The sequence below is a fragment of the Molossus molossus genome, unplaced genomic scaffold (assembly GCF_014108415.1).
Source record: "Molossus molossus isolate mMolMol1 unplaced genomic scaffold, mMolMol1.p scaffold_m16_p_14, whole genome shotgun sequence".
NCBI classification, from domain to species: Eukaryota; Metazoa; Chordata; class Mammalia; order Chiroptera; family Molossidae; genus Molossus; species Molossus molossus.
This window is the reverse complement of record NW_023425349.1, coordinates 32,607,352-32,634,403: the sequence shown is the minus strand read 5'-3', so window position 1 is coordinate 32,634,403 and position 27,052 is coordinate 32,607,352. Positions and strand designations below refer to the sequence as shown.

At 38.6% G+C, this 27,052-nt stretch overlaps 1 protein-coding gene across 2 annotated transcripts in view; it reads left to right on the top strand.

The window, feature by feature from the left end:
- Positions 1-25,101, top strand: part of ZCCHC7 (zinc finger CCHC-type containing 7) — a 219,474-nt gene extending 194,373 nt beyond the window's left edge. For both annotated transcript variants that reach the window (XM_036260298.1, XM_036260299.1), the window contains exons 7-9: positions 15,574-15,669; positions 20,989-21,106; positions 23,952-25,101. In XM_036260298.1, the coding sequence (XP_036116191.1) occupies positions 15,574-15,669; positions 20,989-21,106; positions 23,952-24,391 (654 nt within the window). In that variant the 3' untranslated portion in view covers positions 24,392-25,101. The remainder of the gene's footprint in view (positions 1-15,573; positions 15,670-20,988; positions 21,107-23,951) is intronic.
- Positions 25,102-27,052: the final 1,951 nt, after the last annotated feature.

Below are 27,052 nucleotides of genomic sequence, written 5' to 3'. Positions count from 1 at the left end.
TTTTTTTAAATCTTTATTTCCACTGGCACGTTGGACCACATCTTGCCAGAACTTATCATTCGAAGCAATTGGAAAATGCAATTTCAAAGCAAATGCAACCTGGAATTATCAATCTCAATAAATGAGATTCATTTAAAAATAAATACAATTTGCCAAATCATCAAAAAGCAATTTTCTAAAGCTTCTGTAAAAGGAAAAAGAAAGTGAATGTTGTGAATTATAAATGCGTGTAATTTTTCCTCTCACAGTGTTTCCTCAGACATTTAAACAATTTGTATACAAACTTATTTTTAAATGGGAGTAGAATAAAATTATTTAGACTTAGATATAATTTATTTCTATTTATTGAAGCACATGAGAGAACCTTCATATTTCCTTCTTTTCAAACAAATATTGAGGTGTCCTCTCCTTCAGAGAAATCCCCAACTTAATTGATTTTTGATATTTTAATAAAGAAATTAATTTGTTTTAAATGGGAAATCATATCAGAATATGGCATATCTGGGCAGGTTTTTTTCTTGTGTTAGTACATTTAAATAATATCAGTGCGTTATGACAATAATTTGAATGTAGATTTAAGTGTTAAAGATAATTAAGCAATGAAAAGTATGCAGCATATGCAGTTATTATAGGAAACAGTTATTATAAATGTTTGTCCTAGAAGCAGCTGCGTTTTTGCCACCTTCTAAATATCTTTAATGTTCTAATTACCCATTATTGTGATTTCTGTTCATTTTTTAGGTAGTACATGTTGCTCAATAAAAAACTAATGGAATCTGAGGCTCTACTGTAAACAGTAACTTTCTTTATTTGACCAAAAAAAAAAAAAATGTTTCTGTGCTTTTCTGTCTGCCCCAGAGACTAGAGGCAGACTGTTACATTTAGGACTTGACATATTTACTGTATGGGCTTCAAGTTTGACTTCTGTTGTAAAAATTTAAAGAAACTTGTCGTGGTCTTCATTTTTGTATTTGTTAACAAATGGTAACAGATGGCCCTGAGGATGATAAAAAGACGGAAAAATACATTTGAACTCTTCGCTATTCTTTTCTCTGTTCCTTAGGTATGTTCACCTTTACAATTATACTTAGTCATTATTGGGGCAATTTCTTCTTGATACTTACATTTTGTGGTAATTAAATTCCATTTCTAAGTATTTATAATTTTAGTATACATAACTTTTTCAAATCTTTTCTTTCTTCTTAAAAAACCATATACATGCCCTGGCCGGTTTGGCTCAGCAGTTAGAGCGTCGGCCTGCGGTCCTGAGAGACCCGGGTTCGGTTCCCGCTAAGGGCGCATACCTCGGTTGCAGTTTGTCCCCGGCCCTGGCCGGTTGTGCGGTGGCAACCACTCGATGTGTTCCTTTCACGTCGATGTTTCTCTCTCTCTCTCTCTGTTCCTCTCTCTCCCTCCCACTCTACCTGAACAAAAAATGGAAAAATGTCCTCGGGTGAGGATAAAAAAAAACAAACCATATACATCATTCATATGATCCTGAAGGAAACTACATGTTTTTGTTCACAACTCTACACTTTGAAAAAGTATTTCTATAATGACAAAATGACTATAAACAGGTCATTTGAGCCCAGGCCAGTGTGACTCACTTGGTGGGGTGCCGTCTCATGCCCCAAAAGGTCTTCAGTTCAATTTCTGGTCCGGGCACATGCCCAGGTTTCAGGTTCGATTCCCTGTCAGGTTGGGTGCAGGAGGCAGCCAATCATTGTTTCTCTCTCACATTGATGTTTCTCTTTCTCCCTCTCCCTTCCTCTGAAAAATAAATTTAAAAAAATAAACAGTCTGAGAATTTTAAAATTCATGCAGTTTAATACTGCACAGTATCTGACTGTATAATAAATTATAGTTTAAAATCTGGAACAGGGTCTGTTTTTTGTCATGTTTACTGTACATAATGAGCATAGAATTATGTAGAATAATTTTAGCATATTTAAGTTATTATTTTTCATATGTACTTTGAACAGGTGACTCATGCCGTTCCTTAAATAAATATATTCCAGGTGATTGAACTAGTCATAATCTTCTCTGGTCATTTCAGTGGAAATAAAGTATACTGGACCAGTGACATTTGTATTAATACTTTCCTTTTACTAGTCATGCATGTGAATGATGTGGTAGATCACAGTAATTTGTAACAGGTCTTAAGTATTTAGGAATCAGTTAGATACTGACAGTCATGATCAGCCATAACCTTTAAGGGTTTTGCTTAATTATTTGAGTAATGTGCAGGACAAGACTCCTGAAAGAACTCCTTGACTTGTTGACATGAACAATCTCTAAACTACTGTTATATTCCGGTTTTAATATAAACTGCAGTAGTAAACTTAAGTTGAATTAAGTTTATGGTTTTAAAACCTAAGTCACTTAAATGACCAAAAGTTAATGAATTGTTGATAAAATCCATCAGACTTTAACTTAAAATTATTTTTTATTTGATCCCCACATACCAGAAAGTCATGAGAGTTATGTTTTTATACATTTGTAAGTATTTTCTTCCAGCTATTTTGAGCTCAGCAATGGTCCTCCAAGACCAATAAGTCTGGGTGTTTTAGATGTATCAAAAATATTATATGGAGAAAATGTTCCATGTTTAGAGAGCATTGAACTGAAAAAAAAATTTTTTTAATATGTTTGTAATTAAAATAGCTTTCACCTTAATTGGTGTAATAGTACACTGGTAGATCATTTTAAAAACAAGAATTATTCCGTAGGAATGTTCAGAAATATGCTTTGTAAAAAGAATTCACATGTGTAAATCAATTGGTAATAAAGCTATCCGATTATTTTCATTCCTTTTTTGAAAAATCATGTAGAACTGAATCTGTAAAATAGATTATAAGATCATCTTTATAATTTTGTAATATGGCCTTGTGTATAGTACCCATTTTACATGAATATTTCCCCTTAATGTACTTGTGGATTGCTCTAAATGCCTTTTCACTTAGGGGAACTGTTTTTGAACTTTAAGTTTTTTATATAATAAAATCTCAATTTTGTCTTTCTTGGATCTCTCACATTTCCTTATTTTATAGTTATGCCACATTTCCTTCTCATTTTATTGAAGTCCTTAGAAAAACATTTCATAAAATTGGACTGGAAGGATAGACCTATTTCTAAGGAAGTTACTAGGGAATTTTCTTTTTTATCATAATATAGGAGAAAGAATGCCAGCTTTGGAACCAGACAGTTTAAATTCTGGCTCTTTCATTTACTAGATGTGCAAGTCTAGTTAAAATATTTTCTAAATACTTAGTTTCTTCATCTGAAAAATGGGGATAGTGCCTTCTAGGGTTGTAAGTAAGCAATGAGATGCCAAATATAAAGTACTTAGCACAGTACCTAGCACAGAGCCCATTTTCAACACCATGTGAGCTCCAGTGCAGCAAACCCATAGACTCCTCACACCTGGAGAGATGGCCTCAGGACTAGTAGCCCAAACTCAGATCATTGCAGTGTCTTTGCCTAATAAAAAGAGATTCATAATGGTCTCTGTACTGTCTGTCTTCTAAAAAGTTTCCTTCTTGCCCAGCCTGTGTGGTTCTGTGTTTGAGCATCAACCCATGCACCAAGAGGTCACCGGTTCGATTCCTAGTTAGGGCACATGCCCAGGTTGTGGGCCCAGTCCCAGTGTGGGGCATGCAAGAGGCGGCCAGTCGATGTTCTCTCTCATGGATGTTTCCATCTCTCCCTCTCCCTTCCTCTCTCTCTAAAAGCAATAAAGAAAAATAATATTTTTTAAAAAGGTTTCCTTCTTACAGTTATTGAAATTAAAATACAGGCATTGTCTTTTGTTAACAAAATTATTCATCTCAGTTTTTATTTTCTAATTATTTATGCTTATCTTCTGTTCTAGAAATGTAGCTAAGTAACTTTTAATTAAATATAGCAAATAAATTATTTTCTTAATTTGATTTGCTTAACACATCAAAAGACACTTAAGAGTAGATCACAAAAAATCTTTAGGCTACTTCTTTTCCTAATGAAAATGACTGTATCAAATATGTACCATATAAAGATACAACCATATCATGTTGAAAAAAATATATTAATTGAATAAACGTATGACTCTTAAGTGATGACTTCAGTGTCATGTGAATATAGTTATCTATAACAAACGAAATTACATAAATCTTTGCTTCCTTTTAAATAATGAGAATAATATGAAATTGAATAATTCTCACACACAAATACCAATTACAATACTTTCTGCTAGGAATAGAGGATTTATGTTAGAAGAGGAATGAAACAAATAGTATATCAGTTTTTGTACTTAAGGTAAAACTGCTTCATGCTTTCACATGACTGATGCCAGAAACCAGCCTGATTTCACAGCAGAATGTTGAGGTATAAGAGCTTGGTCATTTGTTTAGCAGATTCCCACCCGTATTCTCCTATAAGTCCAGCAAAAAAGGCAACACAGAATTGAGCACTTTCTCAGTGCATGAGATTTGTATTCTTTCAAAGAGCATTCCTATTTTATGTTTGTTCTTTATTTTAAGGCAAGCAGGAGCTAAGATGAAGCATATTGTAAAAGCAAGAAAGCATCACTTCCTCCTTTTAAACAGTTCTTACAGCTGTGGAATTCCCTGCCTTTGTGACTGATGGCTAAGAGCATTTTTTCAGTAGAATAAGCAGGGTTGGGGTGTGGGGAGGGGGGGCGGTCTGTGTGTTGTAAGTCATGTGGAGTCATGGTAAAAATGAAAATCTTAGGGTTTATTCGAATCCCGTGTGTATTAGATAATAAATATATTAAAGCTATGGTTCTATTATTCTACAATTTTTTCAGTGATGATTTATGTACAATTGTATGCAATATATGTATGCAGATTTGAATATATTAAAGACTTCATGTTGTCAGAAGATGTATATTAATGTGGATTCTGTGTTTTATAGCCCCCCCCCAGTAAACAGATAAAATATCCATGGACTCACATGTATATGTGTTCTTTTCTGTCCCTTCCCCCCATATCCTGTCTCCATGCCCCCCTCATCCTCTACCCTACATCAAAGCTTGTGGTCCTTTTCCATCCATGTACTAAAAGGTTCTTTGTAAACCAGGCCATTTGTCCATCATTGTTTGGGGTCCAAACAGTGGTAAGATACCCTGTCACCGATCCCGCGTGCTATGAATGGCAGCTCCTCTCCCGACAATTGGCGGAGGGGCCGAGAAATATTCCTGAGAGGATTATTTAACCTTTCAATTTAGAGGGCACAAAGCCTGGCTGATTAATGAACTTTCTGATGGGCGCCGATAAGCGGATCTATTTCTTTATTTCCCCTAAAAGTGATTCCTTCTCCTGTCCATATTACTATAATCTTAAACATAAAATGTGGCAAATAGATTAAAAAACAGCACTAAAGAGTTTATCTGGCTGGCAAACTGAAGGAGCTAAATTAAAATTGGTAATGACAGCAGTGGCTCAGCCTCATATATGGTTTTTAAATGCACTGTGTATTTTGAAGAGACTTATTCTCCAGCGCGCCTGGTAATGACTGCTTTTGGTGCACAGTCTGGGGCTGGCTTCTGTTATCCACCCCCCCTCAGGCACCCCCCCCCCCCAAAAATGAGTTGTGTTATCTGGATGGCTGCAGACACATACGCATCCCCCTTTCTCACTGCATGGGCAGACAAGGTCGATAGCATTACAAGGTATTTGTGGCAGTGCTTGTTTCAGTTTTCAGAGCTGCCAGTTTCCAGGCGGATTTGAATTACAAAAGAAGAAGCTGGCATGAAAATTGAAAGGTTTTATCGGCTGGTCTGAAGCCTCATAGCACATTGCTTATTTATGCAGTCCATTTGCACCAGGAAATATAAAAAGGAAATACATTTTTAAAATAAGGCCATAAAGACCCAGATATGTTTAAGATGGCAAATAAAATATAGATACCTATAATATCTTTCCAGGAAACAATTTTCACTTAATGTTGCACATTACTTCAGAAGAGCATTTATGTTGCTGTCATAAATTTGTGCATTTGTGTCACTATGTAGGTAGTCCCTGGGGATTAAGAAGGAAGCCTTTGCTAACTTACTTTAAAATTAAAATAGACGGAGGGATAGCTCTGCAGGTTGAGAGCTACATTGGAAATATTTAAATAGGGTGGTAAATTAAACTTAAACTAACATTTTTGCATTCCATGTAAAATTAGCTATGGCCCAGTGAATAAATGCCACTACCTTTGGAGAAAATTGGGATGCTTTTTAAGCCATGAAGATTTGGAGCATTCAGGGAGTGAATTACTGTGATCCTTACTGTCTTGCATATGTTCATTGTTCTCAGCTTACTGAGGTTTTCTTTTCCTTGTTGTTTTGGGGGAGGGAAATCTCGTTTACAAAAAGAAAAATCGTAAGTTTAATAACTTCCTTTTATAAAACTTGTGTTTCATTTATTTTAGTTTCCAAATCTATTATCTCTTAGGTGTTGCCTAATGCTTAATGTTGTTAATATATAATCGTTTCACAACAGTTTATCTGTATTCATATTTAGCATAGTTTTGACTTACTAAAAAAGATACATTCATGCAATACTTTGCACTCTTGGTTACATAAAATGAAGATATAAGTATACAGTAAGTACCACAAGGCCTTGGATAATTAATAGTCTTACCACTGTTCATTTGCAACCTTCAAACCCACTGGTTTGTAAAACTTATGAGTATCCAAAAGAGAGGAAGTTATGTGTATATAAGAAATATCAAATCAATAAAGCAACACTCTATTCCACTGCAATTCAAATGAACACTGTTTTAGAATCCATTTTCCAATAAAGCAAATTACTCTTAGCGAAACCATGAGAGATGCAATTTTTTTGCAATTTTCATTTTCACCAGAGTCTGGTACCTTTCTCGTGTTTTCATGACCTGGACTAATTACTTCATGTAGTTTTTTTTTTAACAGAGAAACTATCAAAAGCATACACATCTGCTGCATGCTAATGATGTGCTGTACATTTTTTCATGAATTTTCATAAGGATTTTTTTCTACGTAGCATGTGTGGCTTAATGATGTAATCACCCGATAGACTAGAAAATGCTCCAAAGGAGACGTTCCGGTCTGTTGTGTACATAATACATGTTTCAAAAATCTGCCTAATTAAGGAATTACCCGATGGATTGAGAGTCTGTTGGGTACATGTCACCGTTGTTGGTTTTTAACACAAAAAATGTAACTAAATCATTATATATGGTGCTTTTCATGGTATTTTTTAGGATATAGGAAAAATTAGTAGCAGTATCCACTGGAATACAATTGAATTTTTTTTTCACCAAGAAAAAATTAATAAAGGAAGCTTTGTTTTAAAATAATTTCAAAGCTTTTAGCTTAGAGAAAATTCCTCCCAGTATTCCTTAAAGGGAAATAATAGTGTGAATATGTGCCAGAAAGCTGTGCAAATGGCTAACTTGGACCAAAACCACGGTAGGAATAAGACCTGAAGTTCAGATGCCCAGGTGTGAGGAGAACCTACCCCAGAAAAACACTGAAAAGGGGAGACAAAGCATCATACGTATCTTTGGTTACATGGGATCATCATTTTTGTCTTCTCACAGACTCAGCTTTGGTTCAGTTCACTACAAAACTTTTGCCCAACTTTTAAATTCCTTCTTTTGATTCCTTTAGGCCCCGGATGTGATTTTTCTCGTCTATGCACCAGTTACATTTCTGTTGGCATTTATATTGTAAACAGTACCAAAGGAAAAGGAGGGCCCATTCTTCTTTCCCTGCCTGCTCTTTATGAAACTAAATAAAATACTTGACAACTATATCTGATCTCTAGAATAGGCAGAAAAAAATAATGTTTAAACAGGAAAGAAATTATATTCTTAATTCAAACGTTTGTTCTGTTCACATGTCAGATTCATATCTTAAGGTCCTTTCTTCAACTAATAGACTTTGAGTATGATGGCAAGCTTTTGATTTGGGGTAACATTTCTTGAGAAATTTTATTTGATTACTTGGGTTAGATTTATACACACACACACATACACACACGGACACTGAGGAGAGGCTTGTTAGTTTATTGAAAGAACAAGTTGATTAGGAAAACTTAGAAAGAATAAGGTTCTCAAGCATGAAAAGTATATGGATTTAAGAGGTATAAGTACAAATGTGACTTGTTCAGAAATACTGAGGCTAAGCTCAGTACTTTACTCAATGTTAACACGTCATGAATACATTTACATCAAGTATTTAACATACTTGCTTTATAATATATGTTTATATAACACATTGGATTAATAAGTAAAAACACAGTCTAGTCTTTAAGCATATGTATGATTATAAAAATAAGTCCATTTTGTGGTCACAAGAGTAGAAAATTTCCTTTAACTAGTGAAATTGATTGCATATTCTGTATAGTAATGAGCTTCAACAAGATGCAAGTCCTCATGGATCAAAGTCAGTTTAGATAAGGGCAGCTCAAGGTCACAGAGGGAGATGCCCAGCAGGTTCATTTGCATAAAAAATTACTGTTAGAAATAGGACACTGAGGCAGCTCTGGCAGTTTGATCTCTTGGCCTTTGTCATGGAGATTCCTAGTAGTGAAGGGAGTAGGGCCAGTGTCCTAGATAATGATTAACTGTTTTAATGGCATTCATTCATTCATTCCGCACTAACTACTCATGCAGAAAAAAGGGTTATGTAAAATGACATTAGAAGAAAATCATTTGTAATCGTTGCATCAGGCTGCACTTTGAGGAGACATTAGGAGTAAATCCGTGGCGTGGTAGGCTTATGCTTTATCTTCTGATATTTACTGAGTTTACTGGTGCATGAAAAGCTTTCAGCAAGAATAGCAGATGGGGTGGACCTTTCATAGGTAATGCTATCTACCAGGTTATTACTTCTATATATTGATAGTATAGCAATCTCTAAGATATCACCCTGCAACTATAGATTATTTAAATATCTTTAACAAAAAAGAAAAAAAAAAAGAGCTGCTTTTATAAATAGTTCACTTGGATTCCATTAGATCAAAGTCTGTAGATACATTTTTTAACTTAAAAAAAGTTCTAAAAAACTACATTCATTCCCCACATTTAACTTTCCGAATGCAGTGCAGACATATATGACAGAACGCTGAACTTAAGGCTAATCGGCTGACACATTCTGCTTTAAATTGGACCTTTACTGTTAATTAAAAATAAAGACATGCTCCACGGCAGATGTATTGAGTCACAAATTTATATTTCTAACACTTTAAATAGCTGTAAGATTTTTGTTAGATCATACTATGAAAACTTGTCCACTGGAAATCGTTGAGTTTTCAGTACTGTATTCCAATACAGAAATGTTCTCTAATTAGGTAAGATCTAGGCTGATTCTATTCCTATTAAGTCCTAGTGCATGATAGTTTATTAAAATGAAAGTATATAGATAGCATTTGTCATATCATTTACTAATTAATTATTGTGGAACAGTTTAGAATTTCATAGCACAATATAAATACAGCTGCTATTTTTATTAGTAATAATGGACATTTTTAACTAGTGACATTATTCAAATGAATGAACATCCAAATGTTTGCATTTCATCCACAAGCATAAATGAACAGTGGGGCTAAATTTGAGGCTTTTGAATGAGATTTTAAAATAAAATAAGTGTCAACATGAAACATACTTTCAAAATCTTGATTAAAAAAAGATCTCTTGCCCTGGCCAGTTTGGCTTAGCAGTTAGAGCGTTGGCCTGCGGTCCAGAGAGACCCGGGTTCAGTGTCCGCTAAGGGCACGTACCTTGGTTGCAGTTTGTCCCTGGCCCTGGTTGGGTCGTGCGGGTGGCAACCACTTGATGTGTCCCTTTCATGTCGCTGTTTCTCTTTCTCTCTCCCTTCCACTCTATCTGAACAAAAAGTGGAAAAATGTCCTGGGGTGAGGATAAAAATATATATAAAAAGATCTCTTTATTCCTAGTACTGTAAGACTGAATTCCAATTCTCTGTATTAGTAACTCCTTCCTAATTCTGCCAGAGTACATACCACACTCTGAGTGTGAAGTAGAGAAGACACTTAGGAAGGTTTGTTAATTTATTCAAGCATTTTAATATATGAAAGCATAATTTTATAGGTTGTCCTTTAGTAACTAAAATATGTTGGATGCCGACCATGAGCCATGTACTTTACATATGCATTATCTTATTATTTATTTATTAATATTTACTGAACTATTATATGCCTGGCCCTGCTCCAGGATCTGGGATACAGCCATGAACTAAAAACAGACAAAGCCCTGTGATGGGACCTAGACCAAACGAACAAGTAAAACATAGTGTATCAGATGTGATAAGTGCCATGGAGTTTAAGAAAAAAAGGCAGGAGAGCACCATTGGGAGAGAGCTAGCTGCTGCACGTAGGGTGGTCAGGAAGGCCTTACTAAAAAAATAACATGTAAGCCAAGAAATGGAGGAGTTCTCTTCTCCATGTTTATCTGGGGAAAGAGTGTTATAGTCATTGGGACTACTTGTGATTTTCTCAGACTTAGACAATAAAATAAAGTCAGAGAAATTTTGGAGTCTTTAACATCTACTTATTCACCAGTTGTTTATTGAGCACTTACTGTGTTCTGGGTCAGGCGTCAGCAGTTTTTTCTGTAAAGAGCCAAATAGTAAATATTTTAGCTTGGCAGGCTATGTGGACTCTGTCATAACTGCCCCTGTGGCATGAAAAGCAACCCCAGATAGTCTGTAAACAGAGGTGCCTGTTTTGTGTCCCAATAAAACTTTATTTACAGACACTGAATTTTGAATTTCACATAATTTGTACATGTTTCAAAATCTTTTTTTAACCATTTAAAAATATGAAAATTATTTTTCCCTTAATGAGCCATACCAAAACAGGTAGTGAGCCAGATTTGGCCTGCTGGCCATGATCTACCAACACATTCTAGACTCTTGGCATAGGGGTTCACAGTGGACCAAACAAAGATCCCTGCACTCATGCACCTTACATTCTGCCAGTGGGAAAGTAGGTAATAAACATAATAAATAACTAGTTTAGTATACTAGAAGGTAAAATAGGGAAAGTTGAATTGGGAACGCGTGGCAGTATTAAATAAAGGTAGCCTTTACTCTGAGTAGAGGTGATGGAAATGAACCACGGGAGAATTGTGTAGTAGTGTGATTTTTCCTGTGTTTCCAATTCTGGAGAAGCCAGAATTGCTATAGGGGTATGGGTGACCCCTCCCATGAGGAAGTCCCTATTTGTATCCATGGCAATCAAGTCAAGTTTTATGTCTGAATGTACCTGCTAATTTGATATCACCAGCCCACTTGGTTACCACTTCCTGATTCATCTTGTTCTTTTGCATAGGATTTGAGCCAATGGAATCTCTTATTCCAGTGAGATAAACATAGCATATTTTCCTTCTCATCAATAAAACTAGAAATCTTGCCTCAAAGATAGATTGCTATATATTTACACAAACAAACATAAATAGAAAAATCTATAAACATAGATCAGTTTTTCACAGAACATTTATTATTTGGAAGTGTGGATTGTTCTATCATCACTTTTAGTCTGCTAACAGTTGCCAGCTAGCTGTTGAGCACATACCATTACCTTCAAACTACCTTCTCGTACCACTTAAAATAAATCCAGTGCTCTTCACTCTGGTTTATATAGCTCTGAGTGATCTGGTTCCACTCCACCTCTTCTCCTGCTTTCCTTCACCTACTACACTTCAAGTTTACAGATATTTTTCAGATACTGAAATATAGCAAGCTTATGCCCACTTTAGGGCTTTTCACTACCTGTTCCCAATGTTTTATGCCTAGAGTGCTGTTTCCCCAGTCATTGAATACTTGTTTTTCCTTGTTATAAGGAATGGCCATCCCAGAGAGTTTCCCCAAAAGCCATTTTAAGTCACCACCAATGTTGCTTATTCACATAACTCTATTTAAACTGCCTGCATACCATTTATTACTATCTGAGAAGAGTGTGTGTGTGTGTGTGTGTGTGTGTGTGTGTGTGTGTGTGTTGGTGGTGGTGGTTTTATTTATCTGTCTTCCACCATGGAGATATGAGCAGTGATTTTGTTTTGCTCACTTCTCAATTACCTAACCTTAGAACACTAACTGGCATGTATTAGGCACTCTGTATTTTTAAATCAGCTAATGAAAGAATGCATGCATATGCTCGTGCCCTGCGCCCTGCAGTGGTGGAGGCATCCTTAGGCTTACATTCTGCTCTACTTGTCCCCTTCCGTTCTCCCATGCATAGTCTAGTTTTTTGAGAAAGTCCTCTGTATTCTGTTCTTCAGCATCTTTCAACTTGTAATGAACTCATTACAATCTGACTTGTGACCCTACCCCTCAAATGAACCTGTTCACAACAGTTTTCATTTGCAAACAACTTCCTGATTGCTAAGTCCAACAGATTTCATATGTCTTCATCTTATTTGACTCTTCAGTAGCTTTTGGCAACTTCTTCCTTGAAACATCATCTGTTCTACCTTCACATTCATGACACCATCTCTCTCAGTTTATTTCTTTCTCTAAAACAATATATGCTCATCGTTGCAGTTTTGGTCACAGTCAAATAACATACTTATCTTTGCAGATGAAAAAATTATTTCTGCTTAATAATGTCCTGTCTTCCTGGTGCTCTACTACCTGAACTAATTGATAAACCACTACAATGGGTGGTGCATGCTTTATGTGAATAGTTGCTAAAACTGTATTTGAGGACTTTTAGGTAGACTTAACTTGTGAACCACATTTTTTTTATCGGAGAATGTAAGGCATTTGTTGGTTATGTTTAAAATTATATCCTGATTGATAATAGCTCAGGTTTTAAATTCTATTTTGTATAGCATTTGTAGTCATTTTCAGTAGAAAAGATCTTTCAGGTTATTATCTTCCAGTATTCCATTTGAGGAAATAGGGACTAAAAATAAAGTTGTATGAAGACGATTTTTATAACTTGTATTTTCCTGTGAAGCTTCCACAAACCACCTGTTTGCCACAGTGAACAGCAGCAAAATTAGTTGGCAGATGAGCACTCTTTGTTATAGATCCCAATAAAGAACATGAGAAATAAACTTATCCGAGTTTTTTTGTTTTGTTAAGGACATTTTGCGTGTATCTTCAGATAGAGCAGGAGGGAGAAAGGAGGGAAGAGAGAGAGAGAGAAACATCATGTGAGAGAGACACATCGAGTGGTTGCCACCCACACGACCCCAACTGCAACCGAGGTACGTGCCCTTAGCGGGAACTGAACCCAGGACTCCCCAGTCCGCTGGCCAACACTCTAACCACTGAGCAAACCGGCCAGGGCTCAGGTTTAATCTCATCCTTCCAATTTCCCAAGAAAAAAATGGAAAGAGGAGGAGGGAGATATGTTTTTTCTCCTGTTTAAAGCCCATGCTGCCTCAGGGGTTTTGCTCAATTCACGTTCTCCTTTCTCTCCTCAGTTTTCTCCATCTCTGCTAACTTTCCCATGGGTTCACGTCTCTTCCATTCTAATAACAAAATTTACCGACACCTTCTAGGTACTTCCTTGTCTTATTCTGCCCTTCTTTTTTTTTTTAATCCTCACCCGAGGACATTTTTCCATTTTCTGTTCAGGTAGAGTGGGAGGGAGAGAGAGGAACAGAGAGAGAGAGAAACATCGATGTGAAAGGGACACATTAAGTGGCTGCCACCCACACGACCAACCAGGGTCGGGGACAAACTGCAACCGAGGTATGCGCCCTTAGCGGGAACCAAACCCGGGTCTCTCTGGACCACAGGCTGACGTTCTAACAGCTGAACCAAACCAGCCAGGGCTTATTCTGCCCCTTCTTAGTCATGCTTCGAAAAATCATATGTACCTACTGCCTTCTTTTCCTCAACTTTTTTTCCATTTTTTAAAATTTATTGTGAAATGTAATATATATGCTTAAAGGTGCATAAAATGTGTGCAATTTAATAAATTAGTTACATAACACACACTCAACTTATATAACACCACTATGTTCAAGAAATGGAATATTGCAACTACCACCCGCCCCCCAGAAGTAACCACCTTCCTTCCTGGCTTTGTGGGTAATCATTTTCTTGCTCTTCTTTACAGTTTTCCCACCTTTGTATATATCTCTTCACTATTCAACCTGTTGTCTTCAACTTTCTACTTTCCCACTGATTCCAGAATTCTCATAATAAGGTTACCCATAAACAGTTGTTAAATCTAACGGATGTTTTCTCAGTTCTAATTCCACTAGGCCTTTGCTATAATTGACTTTGTAGATCAGTTCATCCTTCTTGAACCTACTCTGTAAAGTCTGTGACTATATCCTCCGGTGGCTGTGCATCCCGTAACCTTTCCTTCTCTCCCCCTTAAATGTCCCAGGGTTCCAGCCTTAGCTCACTGCTGCTCATACTGGCTGTGGCGATCCTGTTCACCCTGGTCATTTCAGCCTCTGCTGTTGTGCAGAGTACTCTCAGATCTCATCTTTAGTTCAGACACATTCCCTAAACTTTCATCTTACAGAGACAACTGCCTGATGGACATTTCCACCTAGAGTCTCAACATCCAAAGCAGACTTCACCATCTTTTCCCCTACATTGGCTCCTCCTTCTTTTCCTACCTTCTCTGAATCAGTTGTTGGCACCACTACTCACTAATTCACTCAAGATAGAAACCTGGAAAGCATCTCGATTTCTTCTTGGTTTCATTCCCTCTTATCTTTTCAATGTTCAAGTAATACCAGTTTTCATTCCTAATGTAGTTCCCAGATCTATTCCCTTTTCCTTATTACTCTTGTAGTTTGAACCCTCATCTCCTCACCTGGAACTGGCAAACAGCCACCTCAGTGGTCTTTCTCCTGCAGCTAACCTCCTCTTGCTCATATTCACCCTCCTTATAGCTACAAGCCAAAATGGTTTTTCCAGAATACAATTCTAACTATTCTGCTGCTGTACTTAAAACCTTACACATAACACTAGGTAAAGCCCAACATCTTTAACACGATTTACAAAGCCCTCCATTTTTTTTGCCATGCTTTCTCCAGCCTCATTTTCCTTCCATCTGGTCATGCATCTTACACTTTGTTGGCAGGTATGCATTTTCTTAGTTTTATGTAATTGTTCATGATGTCTCCTCTACCAAAGAGTCTCCATTTGACTTATACCTAATTCTTTGAGAGTAATTTAAATTTTACACTTTCAGGAAAGCTTCCCTGGCTGCCTCACCCCATCCAGTGGTGGGTCTCCCTTACCACTCCATTAACACCTGGACATGCTTCTGTGCTTACCCTGTCCCCTCATTATCTATGTATATGCCTGTCATGTCCTACTGGCCTGTTATTTTTTTCTGTCTAAAACACCTAATACCTAACACAGTGTTGGGTACAGCGCTAAATAGAATGAGGAGTGAGGAAGGAGAGGAAAGCACACACCAACGTTAAGAATAAAAGAATTGTCATCATGTTATACACTTTAAAACACAGTCATCATGGGGTCTGCACACCAAACTCTAGGAGGCAGCATTTCTAAGGACTCTTATAAAAAGAGCTGTTTTGGAAAGAATAAGGTTTTAATTTTCTTCTAAAATTTAATAAACCCTTACAAATATTTATTTGCAGACTAAACCTGGACCACCCAAAAAGCCGAAGACCCCTTCTGGACAATCAGCGTTAGTGTATTGCTACAACTGTGGTCAAGAAGGCCATTATGGACATGTAAGTGTGAGGGGAATTTGGGCATAAAGCATTCTGTTGTTCAGGAAGTGGATGATGAAAGATAAACTCAAAGAGAATAATTCTGAACCCTTAACTTTTTAAAGAAACTAACACCCTGAAGTGAGATTTAATATAGTTTCAATTGATTTACTTCTCCCATCCCTGCCCAAGTAACAGATCCGTCAGAGCACATTTCTCTGTTTTAAATATATGTGGACAGGTAGCCTAAAACAAATAAAGCTCATAAAATCAATCTGAGAAATAATAATAGTCAACAGAAGGGTAGCTGTTCTCATGATCACTGTTACTCGGAAACAGCCAAATCATGATTTTAGATTTCTGCATAGTTCTCCAGTACCTCTAGCTCTTCCTAGCACCGTGTTCAATTCAGTCTTCATCACTGATAAATATAGGCTGACACTCACTAGTGGAAAGACAGAGGTGCTGCGTCATCAACAAGCCTCCTCCCCCACAAATGCCCAGAATCCCCATCCAGCCTGCATATTCCATAGTCCTGACTGCAGAGGCCAGACTGTATGTGTTCGAGATGCTGAGGTGTTAAAACAGAAGGGACTTGGTGCTGTGAGGTGGGACTGAATCTCCTAGCCATTGCCTCATTAAGTGTTAAACAGCAGCAACTCATCCCAGAGACAGGCTGCACTAAAACTAGACTCAGAGCCCATGCACTCTGGGCATCCTGAGGCAGCAGAAACAGAAAATCAGTACAGAGAACTCCATTCCCAGGCTCCAGGTTGGCTTCCAACAGCCTAGAAACCAAAATAAACTAATACCAAGTCAGATTTGATGATAGGAGGTGGAACGCTTACAGAGGGTAGGGAGTCTTCAGAACAGGTAGGGGTGTGAACAGTAGGATGGGGGAACAATATTGCAGGTCCCATATTGAATTCTGACCATGGCATTTCACTCCTGCAGACCTCAGGGCCGGAACTCTGTGCTGTAGGGAAAGACACAAAGGTTGGCAGGAGGAAAAGGTGCTGGGTGAAGTCCATTCATAGATGGACTTCCTGCTTGGAGCAGGAAGACTATGGAGTGAAAGGGTAGTAAATGAAAGCTAGGATGAGGTTTTGACCCTTGTTTTTTCATTTTTGCTCTGCTACCAACTTAACCACGTGACTTGAACAACCCACTTTTTCTCACTGGTCTCCAACCTCTTTATCTACAAAGCAAAGAAGTTGTACAGGAAGATCTTTCAGCACTGATGTTTGGTTGCTATTTCCAGTGTGATCAAACTTGTAGTTTGGTGGTAAAGATGGAAAAAGACCTTGCAATGTACTTTACTTCTGTAGAACTCTCACTGAAAACCTAGTTAGATCATTCTTTTTTTTTTTTACTAAATTATTATCTCTAGATCTTTTACTGCTCTGTGCATTCCTCCTTGTTGCCAAAATTCAGATGTTGCCAACACTGTTTAAGGGGCATATTCACATAAGCAGTTCACTGCCATGCAAATCACATAGATGTACAATTTATGCTTATTTACTTCTTTAAAGCAGAGGGCTATAACTTCAACATTCATGTTTGTTCAATTAAAGAAAAACAATTATAGTTGGACACATGCTGCTTATTAGTCACCCCTGTTAATATAGATAGGAAATATATTCAAAGCATTTGGAATTTATCCCTGAAATCTATAGTTAGATCATTTTTAATTTACAATAAAGCAAATTTGGCAGCCTCATCGCTGCCATAGATGAAGAACTTTAGATTATCCACACTAATGAAGATCAGTGGTGTGGCTCATCCAGAATAGTAGATAAATTATATAGGCAACTATCAGTTGTCTTTGCTAATGGGGGAGCAGCAATGTGGATAATCAAAATATAATTTACATTTAGCTTTGAAAAGCATTTATATTACTATGTAGCTCTATAGTCACATCAGTCTAGACCATACAGGATCCAAACAGGAGACTGTACAGATGGTTAAAGAGGTCTGAGGACACCCTCCCTTGAGTTTCGGAGATTTAGTTCTGTAGATGTTATTGAATAGCTTCTTCATGTGAAAGATATTGTAAGGTGAACATGGCATCACCCTTTCCCAGTTTCACTCACTGTCTAGTTCAGAGGCAGAAGAATCTCAAACAGCTCCATATGAGGCAAATTGCAAAATTTGGGGGCCCAAATATTCAGTCCATACAAGAATCTTAGACCCAAGTCTTTCATGGGTATCCTTTCTTCTAGGAAGTTGGAACCATCAAGGATAGCGATTTGTAAAAATTCTTTATGTTACCATATTGGTTTGCCTTGTAACTTTTAGAACCCAAGCAGTTTCAGAAATTCAACAAGAGAACAAATCTAAAGATAGCTGAAAGAAGGAAATAATAAAGATAAGAACCAAAATTATTGAAATAGAAAACAAAATTAGTAGCATCAACAGTAACTGGTTCTTTGAAAACATTTTCTTTTCAAAAGAAAAGAGACTTCTGGAAAAGCTACTCAAAGAAAAAGAAAAGGTACAATAAGCAGTGAGTTAAAAGTATAGCTTGCCCTGGCTGGTTTGGTTCAGCAATTTGAGCGTTGGCCTGCAGACCAGAGAGTCTAAGGTTTGGTTCCCACTATGGGCACGTACTAAAAAAAAAGTATAAATAGCTTGAAGTACAGTATCATTTTTTTTTTTAAATCCTCATCCGAGGACATTTTTGCATTTATCTTCAGATAGGGAGGGAGAGAAAGGGAGAAACATTGATGACAGAGAACAATTGGCCGCCTCCTGCATGCCCTCCACTGGGGATTGGGCCCACAACCCCGGGCATGTAAACCGGCGACCTCTTGGTGCATGGGTCAATGCTCAACCACTGAGCCACCCCCGATGGGCTAGTATAAGTTTTAATTATAAGAGAATACTGTATAAACTTGTAAAGTTTGAAGTGAAATCTGATAATGCAGATTAAATTATCTAGAAAAATGTAAATTAATCAAAATGACTGAAGAACAAACCTGCATGAACCAGTACTACTAAAGAAATTGGATTAGGTCCAGCCAGTGTGGCTCACTGGTTGAGGATCAACCCATGTACCAAGAGGTCGCTGGTTTGATTCCCGGTCAGGGCACATGCCCATGTTGTGGGCCCAATCCCCAGTGTGGGGCATGCAGGAGGTGGCTAGTCAGTGTTCTCTCTCATCGATGTTTCTCTCTCTCCTTCTCACTGTCTCTCTCTCTAAAATCAGTAAAGGAGAAAAAAATTTTTTTTAAAGAAAAGAAATTGGATTAGTGCCCTGGCCAATGTGCTCAGTGGTTAGAGGGTCAGCCCATGCACCAAAGGGTCTCGGGTTTGATTCCTGGTCAGTGGCACGTACTTCAATTGCAGGTTCAAAACTCAGCCACGATGTATGCAGGAGGCAACCAATCTGTGTCTCTCACATAGATGATTTTCTCTCTCTCTCTCTCTCTCTTTCCCTCTCTCTCTCCCCCCCACCTCTCTCCCTTCCTGCCTTCCACTTTCTAAAAATCCATGGAAAAAATATCCTCGAGTGAGGATTAACAACAATAAAAGAATTTGAGTTAGTAATCAGAATTTTCCCCCCTGAAATATACCAGACCCAGAGAGTTTCATAGTCAAGTTTTACGAAAATTTTTTCAGTAACATAATCCAAGAGAGCACTTCTCAGTTTATTCTGTGAAGCTATTATAACTTAAAGCCATTGCAAAATATGTACAGAATATCATTTTTATGAAGTCTGAACACTTCAAACTTACATTATTGTTTATTGGAATATTTGCTAGTAGTACGAGTATAAAAGCCATGATAATGATAGACACCAATTTTAAGACATTGGCAACTTCTGGAAAGGGAAAGATATAAATGGGAAAGAGTTACAAAAACAATTTCAATTATATAGGTAATGCTTTCATTCTTAGTGGGGAAACAAGTAAATTAAGGTGAGATGTTTGATTTAATAAAGCTGAATGGTGGCTACAGATTTCCATTACTTTATTTTCTATACTTAAGTATATATTTAGGTTGACTCATGATTTTTTTATTCCTGCAAATTATGTTCCTAAGTGGCCGTATGTACCAGCTTGGTTCGATGCTTAGAATTACAAATCAAGTATGTAATGCCAAAATTATGATAAATCAGCTAAACTTTATGGATATTTCACATAGTCTCTTCCTAAGAGGTATTCTAATTTTTCTTCAATACCCAGCTAAGAAGTATTGAATATTCATAAATAAATTTTAGGCAAGATGACAAAAGACAGAAATGGGAAAATTCCAAAAGGAAACCTCTTTCAAAGAAAAGATATTTGGTTTCAAACTTGCTGAACAGATATGTGTCACGGGTTATGATAAACAAAAGCTACTAGGGGCATGTTCAGGCCAAGGATGTGGAATTGGGGAAGGTCAGAGTCGTGAGAGTAGGGAGCTGTCCTAGGTAATGAATGACAGGAGTGATCTTATCTTGAGTGGGGGGAGCTAAGAGAAGAGAGGGTTCCTTTGGGGTATTTCAAAATCTCCTAGGAGCATTTTCAAACCAGACACGACCCACCATGCCCTGCTCCCCACCACAGAAGCAGCTGTCCCTGCCACGCGCAGTGAGTGTCAGGTTAGAAGAAGCTCACAGACCACTTGTGTGATGGGGAGAGCACAGGGCTAAGAAGTCACACCCACATTTGGGGTGTAAATGTGAAAGGGAAACGCGCTTAGGGAAGGCTGTTGAAGAGACAGACAAACACAGATCTAATATCACATAAGGCCAAATAAAATAAACCCTCGAACATTATGAGGCATGTGCAGGAGGGACCCACCCAACCCCAGTCATTGCTGTTAACTCAGCCTGGGGGAAGGTTTTGGCAGAAGATTGAAAAAACGATAAGGGTTTCATAGGTAAAGAAGAAGGGAAGAAAATTCAAGTCTGAAAAAATAATTGTGTAAACGATTGGGTGTCAGGCTGGGTGATCCTCCCAGTGTCCCAGCAAGACTATAGCCTGCAGTCAAGAATGAGTATCAGCCCTGGCCAGTTTGGCTCAGCGGTTAGAGCATCAGCCTGCGGTCCACAGAGACCCGGGTTCGGTTCCCGCTAAGGGAATGTACCTTGGCTGCAGTTTGTCCCCGACCCTGGTTGGGTCGTGTGGGTGGCAGCCACTCGATGTGTCCCTTTCACATCGATGTTTCTCTCTCTCCCTCTCTCTCCTTCCCGCTCTGTCTGAATAAAAAATGAAAAAATGTCCTCGGGTGAGGATTAAAAAAAAAAAAGAATGAGTATCAGTGAGGTGGGCTCACTCTAATTACAGTCATCCATAATCTTGCAAAAAGGTTGTCTGAACAGTGTGCCATCCTAATCTCGAATGCAATTTGCAGGAATGTACAGAAAGGCGGATGTTTAACCAGACCTTTGCAACATCTCCGTTCATCTACTACTATGATGACAAATATGAAATTCGGGAGAGAGAACACAGAATAAAACGAAAAGTAAAAGGTATGTTACTAGACTTCTTGCTAGATCAACTTTGCAGTAGTTCCTAAATATCTTGTTTTGTACTATCTTTACCTACTTTGGGGGTCGTTGGTTAACACAGAAAATGTTTTTAATAAATACCACGGAAACTGGAACGTTCTTGATCTCGAGAAACCAAGTACCACTTCAGAAATCCTCTATCAGTGTGGCTCGGTTGTCCTGTACATCAAAAGGTTGTGGGTTCGATTCCCAGTCAGGACACTATACCCAGGTTGCAGGTTCCATCCCTGGTCGGGGTGCATACAGGAGGCAACCAATCGATGTTTCTCTCTCACATTGATGTTTCTCTCCCTCCCTCTCTCTTTCAAATCATTTTTGTTTTGTTTTGTTTTGTTTTGGTGTGTGCAGTTTGTCCCCGGCCCTGGTCGGTTGTGCGGGTGGCAGCCACTCGATGTGTTCCTTTCACATCGATGTTTCTCTCTCTCTCTCTCTGTTCCTCTGTTCCTCTCTCTCCCTCCCACTCTACCTGAACAAAAAATGGAAAAATGTCCTCGGGTGAGGATAAAAAAAAAAAAGAAAAAGAAAAAGAAAATACTTCTATCCATATATGTATGCAGAGTTTTTAAAGACTTCTTTGAGATTTTTCTATTTGACTAGTGATTATCTTTTCCCTCTTTAATAAATACCACAGAAACTGGAACGTTCTTGATCTCCAGACGTCAAATACTCGCTTCAGAAATCCTTTGTCAGTGTGGCTCGGTTGTCTTTTTTTGTATAGCTGTAGTATTTTTCATGGAAAGAAAGGCTTTCCCTATGGGGTAAATTCCTGGAGCGGCCCCAAAGAAGTCATTTCTTATTGGCCATGACTCCAAGCAGAGCTCCAGGTCCACAGCCACCCTCCGTGGCTTCTTCGTTTTCTGTTCATGTAACATAAAGTTCTTTCTCACCCAATTATCCTGTAATGTAAGCCTGTTTTCTCTACCTCTGATCTTTTTTGTGATATACATCAAGATGGTTACCAAGTTATTTTTCTTGCTTTTAGAACAAAACAGTTCTTTGATTTTCAAGTTGACCTATACATTGTTGACTCTTTGGGCCTTTTTTGTTATTCTTTGCCAGACTCTTTTTAAAAGATTAAAAAGAAATGCACAGCCCTGGCCGGTTTGGCTCAGCGGTTGGAGCGTCCGCCTGCGGTCTGGAGAGACCCGGGTTCGGTTCCCGCTAAGGGCACGTACCTCGGTTGCAGTTTGTCCCCGGCCCTGGTTGGTCGTGCGGGTGGCAGCCACTCAATGTGTCCCTTTCACATCGATGTTTCTCTCTCTCTCTCTTCCTCTCTCTCCCTCCCACTCTATCTGTACAAAGAATGGAAAAATGTCCTCGGGTGAGGATTAAAAAAAAAAAAAAAAAAAAAAAGAAATGCACAAAAGTGTCATCTCTAGATTAAAGGATTATGGGTGCTCCTGTTTTATTTTCTTTATACTTTTCTGTGTTTCCCAAATGTTCTGTAATTAGTGTTTATAAATCTTATACTCAGAGAAAAACCATTTGTTTTTCTTTTTTTAAATATGTTTTTATTGATTTTTTTAGAAAGAGGAAGGGGGAGAGAGATCTATGTGAGAGATACATCAATTGGCTGCCTCCTGCATGCACCCTACTGGGGATCGAGCCTGCAACCCAGGCATGTGCCCCAATAAGGAATTGAACCGGGACCTCTCAGTCCACGCTCAGTCTACTGAGTCACACCGGTCCGGGCAAATTCTTTTTTTTTATCTTTATTCAAGGATATTTTTTCGTTTATCTTCAGATAAAGTGGGAGGGAGAAAGAGAGAGAAAGAAACATCAATGTGATAAAGACACATCGATTGGTTGCCTCCCGCATGACCCCCACCAGGGCCAGGGACCGAACTGCAAAAGTACCCTTGACCAGAATCGAACCCATGAGTCTTTGGTCCAAGGGCCAACACTCTAACTGCGGAGCCAAACTGGTGAGGGCTGTTTTTCTTTTTAACTGGTTATGTTTACAGCTCTACAGCACAGATTCACTTTGAGGTTCACTGTGACTCATTGGAATTTTCATTTTATGCCGAAGTCTATAATAAGTTCTATTACTTATTTTTTTCTCTATATTCCACAATTCATTATTTTCCCCCTAACTACTTTGTACTTCATTTCATTTGGGGGGGCACTTTAGTCTTTGAAGGTTCTATTGACAAGTTAATTTTCATCCCTCACTATAACCTCATCTTCCACCTCCCTGTCAGAATCACTACCATCAGACACTGTAGTAAGAGCCAAGTGCTAACAAAATACAACATCAGATCTGCACTAAAACCTCTAAGATACACGTGTGTGCACATGTACACACTCTCCAAGCCAGTGAGCTCTGCTCTGGAGGAATAGCCTGTCCAGTTTGGCATCCACCTCTAAGTACTGTGGCCAGAATTTATCTTCAGAGGGTAATTGAAATGTCATACGAGACTTCAGTAGGACATGTTATGCATCTTGCTTCACCTTATCATCAAGGGCTGTCCCTTGAATTGGTCAGATATGACTTTTCTTCACGAAGTAAGATGATTACTGCTTTCACTCGCCCTCATCTGCATTGCTTAACCTAGTTAAATTGTATTGAACAGAATAAATACCATTGGACTTTGGGATGTTTTTTATTGTTAACAATCAGAAATACAGAACTACAGCCATACAATTTTTAGTGAGACTTTTACCTTAGTAAGGGCTAGAGAATGTCAGATCATTAATGCATTGAAATGTCTGGCTTTCCTCTCTGCTAAGTTATTTACAGACCCATGAAAGCTCTGCATGAACCATCTTGCTGCAGAATATGCAAAAATGCTTTCATATTTTTCAGAACTCCAGAAAAATGGGGATTTTCCAAGGCAGTTCAAGAGGCCACATGTGAAAGCAGCAAATCAGAGGTCCCACCATGACATGAGGAAAAGCCAGGCCTCGAGGAGAAGCACCAGGTGGCCTCAAGAAAAGAATGAAACCCAAAAAGAAACAATGAGCAGGAACGACAGAGAGCAGGAAAAGCCCAGGAAGGCTGACAGGTGTCATGACATGGATGAAGACTTTCCCAGGGGCCCAAAAACCCACTCTTCCCCCGGCGCTTTCAGAACCCAGAAGGCTCCCAAGTCCTTCCACCGCTCACATCAGCACAAGCCAAGAGAAGACAAGCTGCCCAAAGAGGGCAGGCGGGGCAGGCACAAGAAAAAGGAGAGCTGCTTGGAGGAGGACGACAGTGATAATTTATTCCTTATTAAGCAGAGGAAAAAGAAGTCTAAACTGTGAGGCAGCTTCTGATTCGGCTTTCCAGCATTTGTCTGGTTTTCATGTCTACAACATTCTGGTGATCTTTTTCTTATCTAAGATTAAATAAAGTGAGTTTTTTGGTTTTGTTTTTTTAATCAGCTGTACCTAGAGCGGCTGAACAAAGACCTTGAAAATCTGTTCTCTGTGTTCAACAGGTTACTAGGTGAGAAAACAGAAAGATAAACTCCGACTTCCCCCATTCCGGTTGGTCATTTTTACTTAGAATCCTACAGGTAGAAGAATTACTATTTTCAAGAGAATTTTTTAAAATACTTTGAAAAAAGTAAAAGCTTATCAAATGTAATTCGCCTGCAGTGTATGTAAATTAAATCCTTGCAAGAAAAGAAATTAATACAAATAAGAAAAATTCATTGATCTTTTTAGCATTACTCTTTTTTTTAACATTGGAAAGGATAATGGCTATAAATCTAAGCTCTTACTGCTTCCAGAGCTGGTGTCGGGATCTTTTTTTGGTCAGAGCATCATGGGCTGAAAAATGACGGTGTCGTCATTGAAGCCTTGAAGAGCCAGGGAATCGGGCTGTTGGGAAATGTGAGTGAGGAATCCATCCAGTATAAATGGCACGACATAGGTTTTCTGAAACAAGTGAAAAAGAGTCATCAAAACTTTTGACATAATTACAATGAAATCGTTTTACCATTTTTACAGCCATAATTCAAGACTGTCACTCAGCTATGTAGAGATGAATATTAAAATTTGTTTTGTTTTCATGTTTTTTTAATTGTATAGCTATACAGAAATTTTTATACTTGTGATTCTTTTGTACACATCAAAGCCAAATGTTAGAATTAGAAAAATAAAATATATGAAACAGAGTAAATGTGTCTGATATGTGAAAGGACAGTGAGTGTGGGTGACCAGGGGCATACCTGGGTTTGGACAAGTGACTAAAGTTATAAAGTCCCCAGTAGCTGGAAATTCCTTAAGCCCTGGCCGGTTTGGCTCAGCGGTTAGAGCGTCGGCCTGCGGTCTGGAGAGACCCGGGTTCGGTTCCCGCTAAGGGCACGTACTTCGGTTGCAGTTTGTCCCCGGCCCTGGTTGGTCGTGCGGGTGGCAGCCACTGGATGTGTCCCTTCACGTCGATGTTTCTCTCTCTCTCTCTCCCTTCCTCTCTCTCCCTCCCACTCTATCTGTACAAAAAATGGAAAAATACCCTCGGGTGAGGATAAAGTCCCCAGTAGCTGGGGCTAACATGCCCTTGTTGCCCAAGCACTAGTTCTGCGTCAGAATAAAATGGTAGAATCAGTTAACTAGGACAGTTTTATAATGTTGGGTTCTTAAATTTGTGTTTTACTTCTTGTGACGTACACAAACTGCCATGTATGTGGTAGGATCAAGTTCTCTTGCCTTCTGGGGAAAACTCTCTCCTCCCAAGTCGGCTTCTGTGTAAATTGTAGGCCCACAGTCTTCAGTTCACCTTCCCTGTGGCTGCCTGGCTTTCAGCCAAGTGTAAGAATTCACTGTGTGCGGGTGCGCGGCTTCCTAACATCAGCTGGGATTGTTTTGACCCTGAGATAAGTGACCAGAATCTTAACACCCTGCTAAAAGTGCCAGCTGGCTTCATAGAGTGGTACGCCTTGAGACAATAGACATTATTCCTCAGTGGGCCTCGTGGGACAAGCGTGTGACCGGCATGCCTTCCGATCCGAGGGCATCTGCGTTCAGGGCGGAAATGGGATTGCCGTTCTGGAGCATCTTCCATGCATAGATTGTTTGGAGGAGGGAAGCAGGGAAGCTCTTTTTCTATTTGTTTCTGCAGATTCTCTTATTTTTCATTCCCAATTTATTAGATGAACATTTTGTGCTGGGTATAACTTACCCTTCAGGTCCATGCAGTTAGATGCAGACAGGAAAGGTGGTTGAGCTCCTTTACTTGTGGGCATGAGGATGGTAAGAAAAGACCAAACACAGAGGAGCCTCCACTCCATTTCCTCCTCACGGCCCTTGGCACCTGCGTACAGTCGATCAGTCTACTCATACACTAACTTTCCATACAAGAACGGGGAGTGTAAAGTATACAGAGATTGGACAATCAAGTAAGACTTTAAATGGATAAATACAATTACGAGAAGAGCAGATGTCCCAAACAATGAGGAGCCCTGTCTTGCAAAGATTGAGAAGACTAAACGTCTTTTGTCTCTGGCCCCGTTTTGATTAGAAGCAACTTGAGAGGCTCCTTTCCTGGCTTCTCTCGTGGTGCACATTTGGCATTTTTAGAGGAGAGTGGAGAGGAACCATCTCCCATGTTCTCAATAGAAAGCCTGGCTTTTGTGGACTGTTATTTCAGAACCGTGCTATTAACAGTGCTTACTATCAGGCTGTTTATTTTTATGTTTTACAAGGAATACATATTCATTTTAAGAGGGAAAAGTTTTTATTTTTAAACATGAAAATCAGCCCAGCTGGTGTGGCTCAGTGGATTTCAGCCTTAGATTCCCCGTCAGGGCACATGTGTTGCAGGCTCCATCCTGCAGGAGGCAGCTGATCCATGTTTCTCTCTTACATCGATGTTTCTCTCTCTCCTTTCCTCTCTCTCTAAAAAAAAAATCAATAAAAACATTTTAAAATAAAAATTTTACCTGATTCTTCTACCCAAGGATAGGGTTAACATTCTTACTA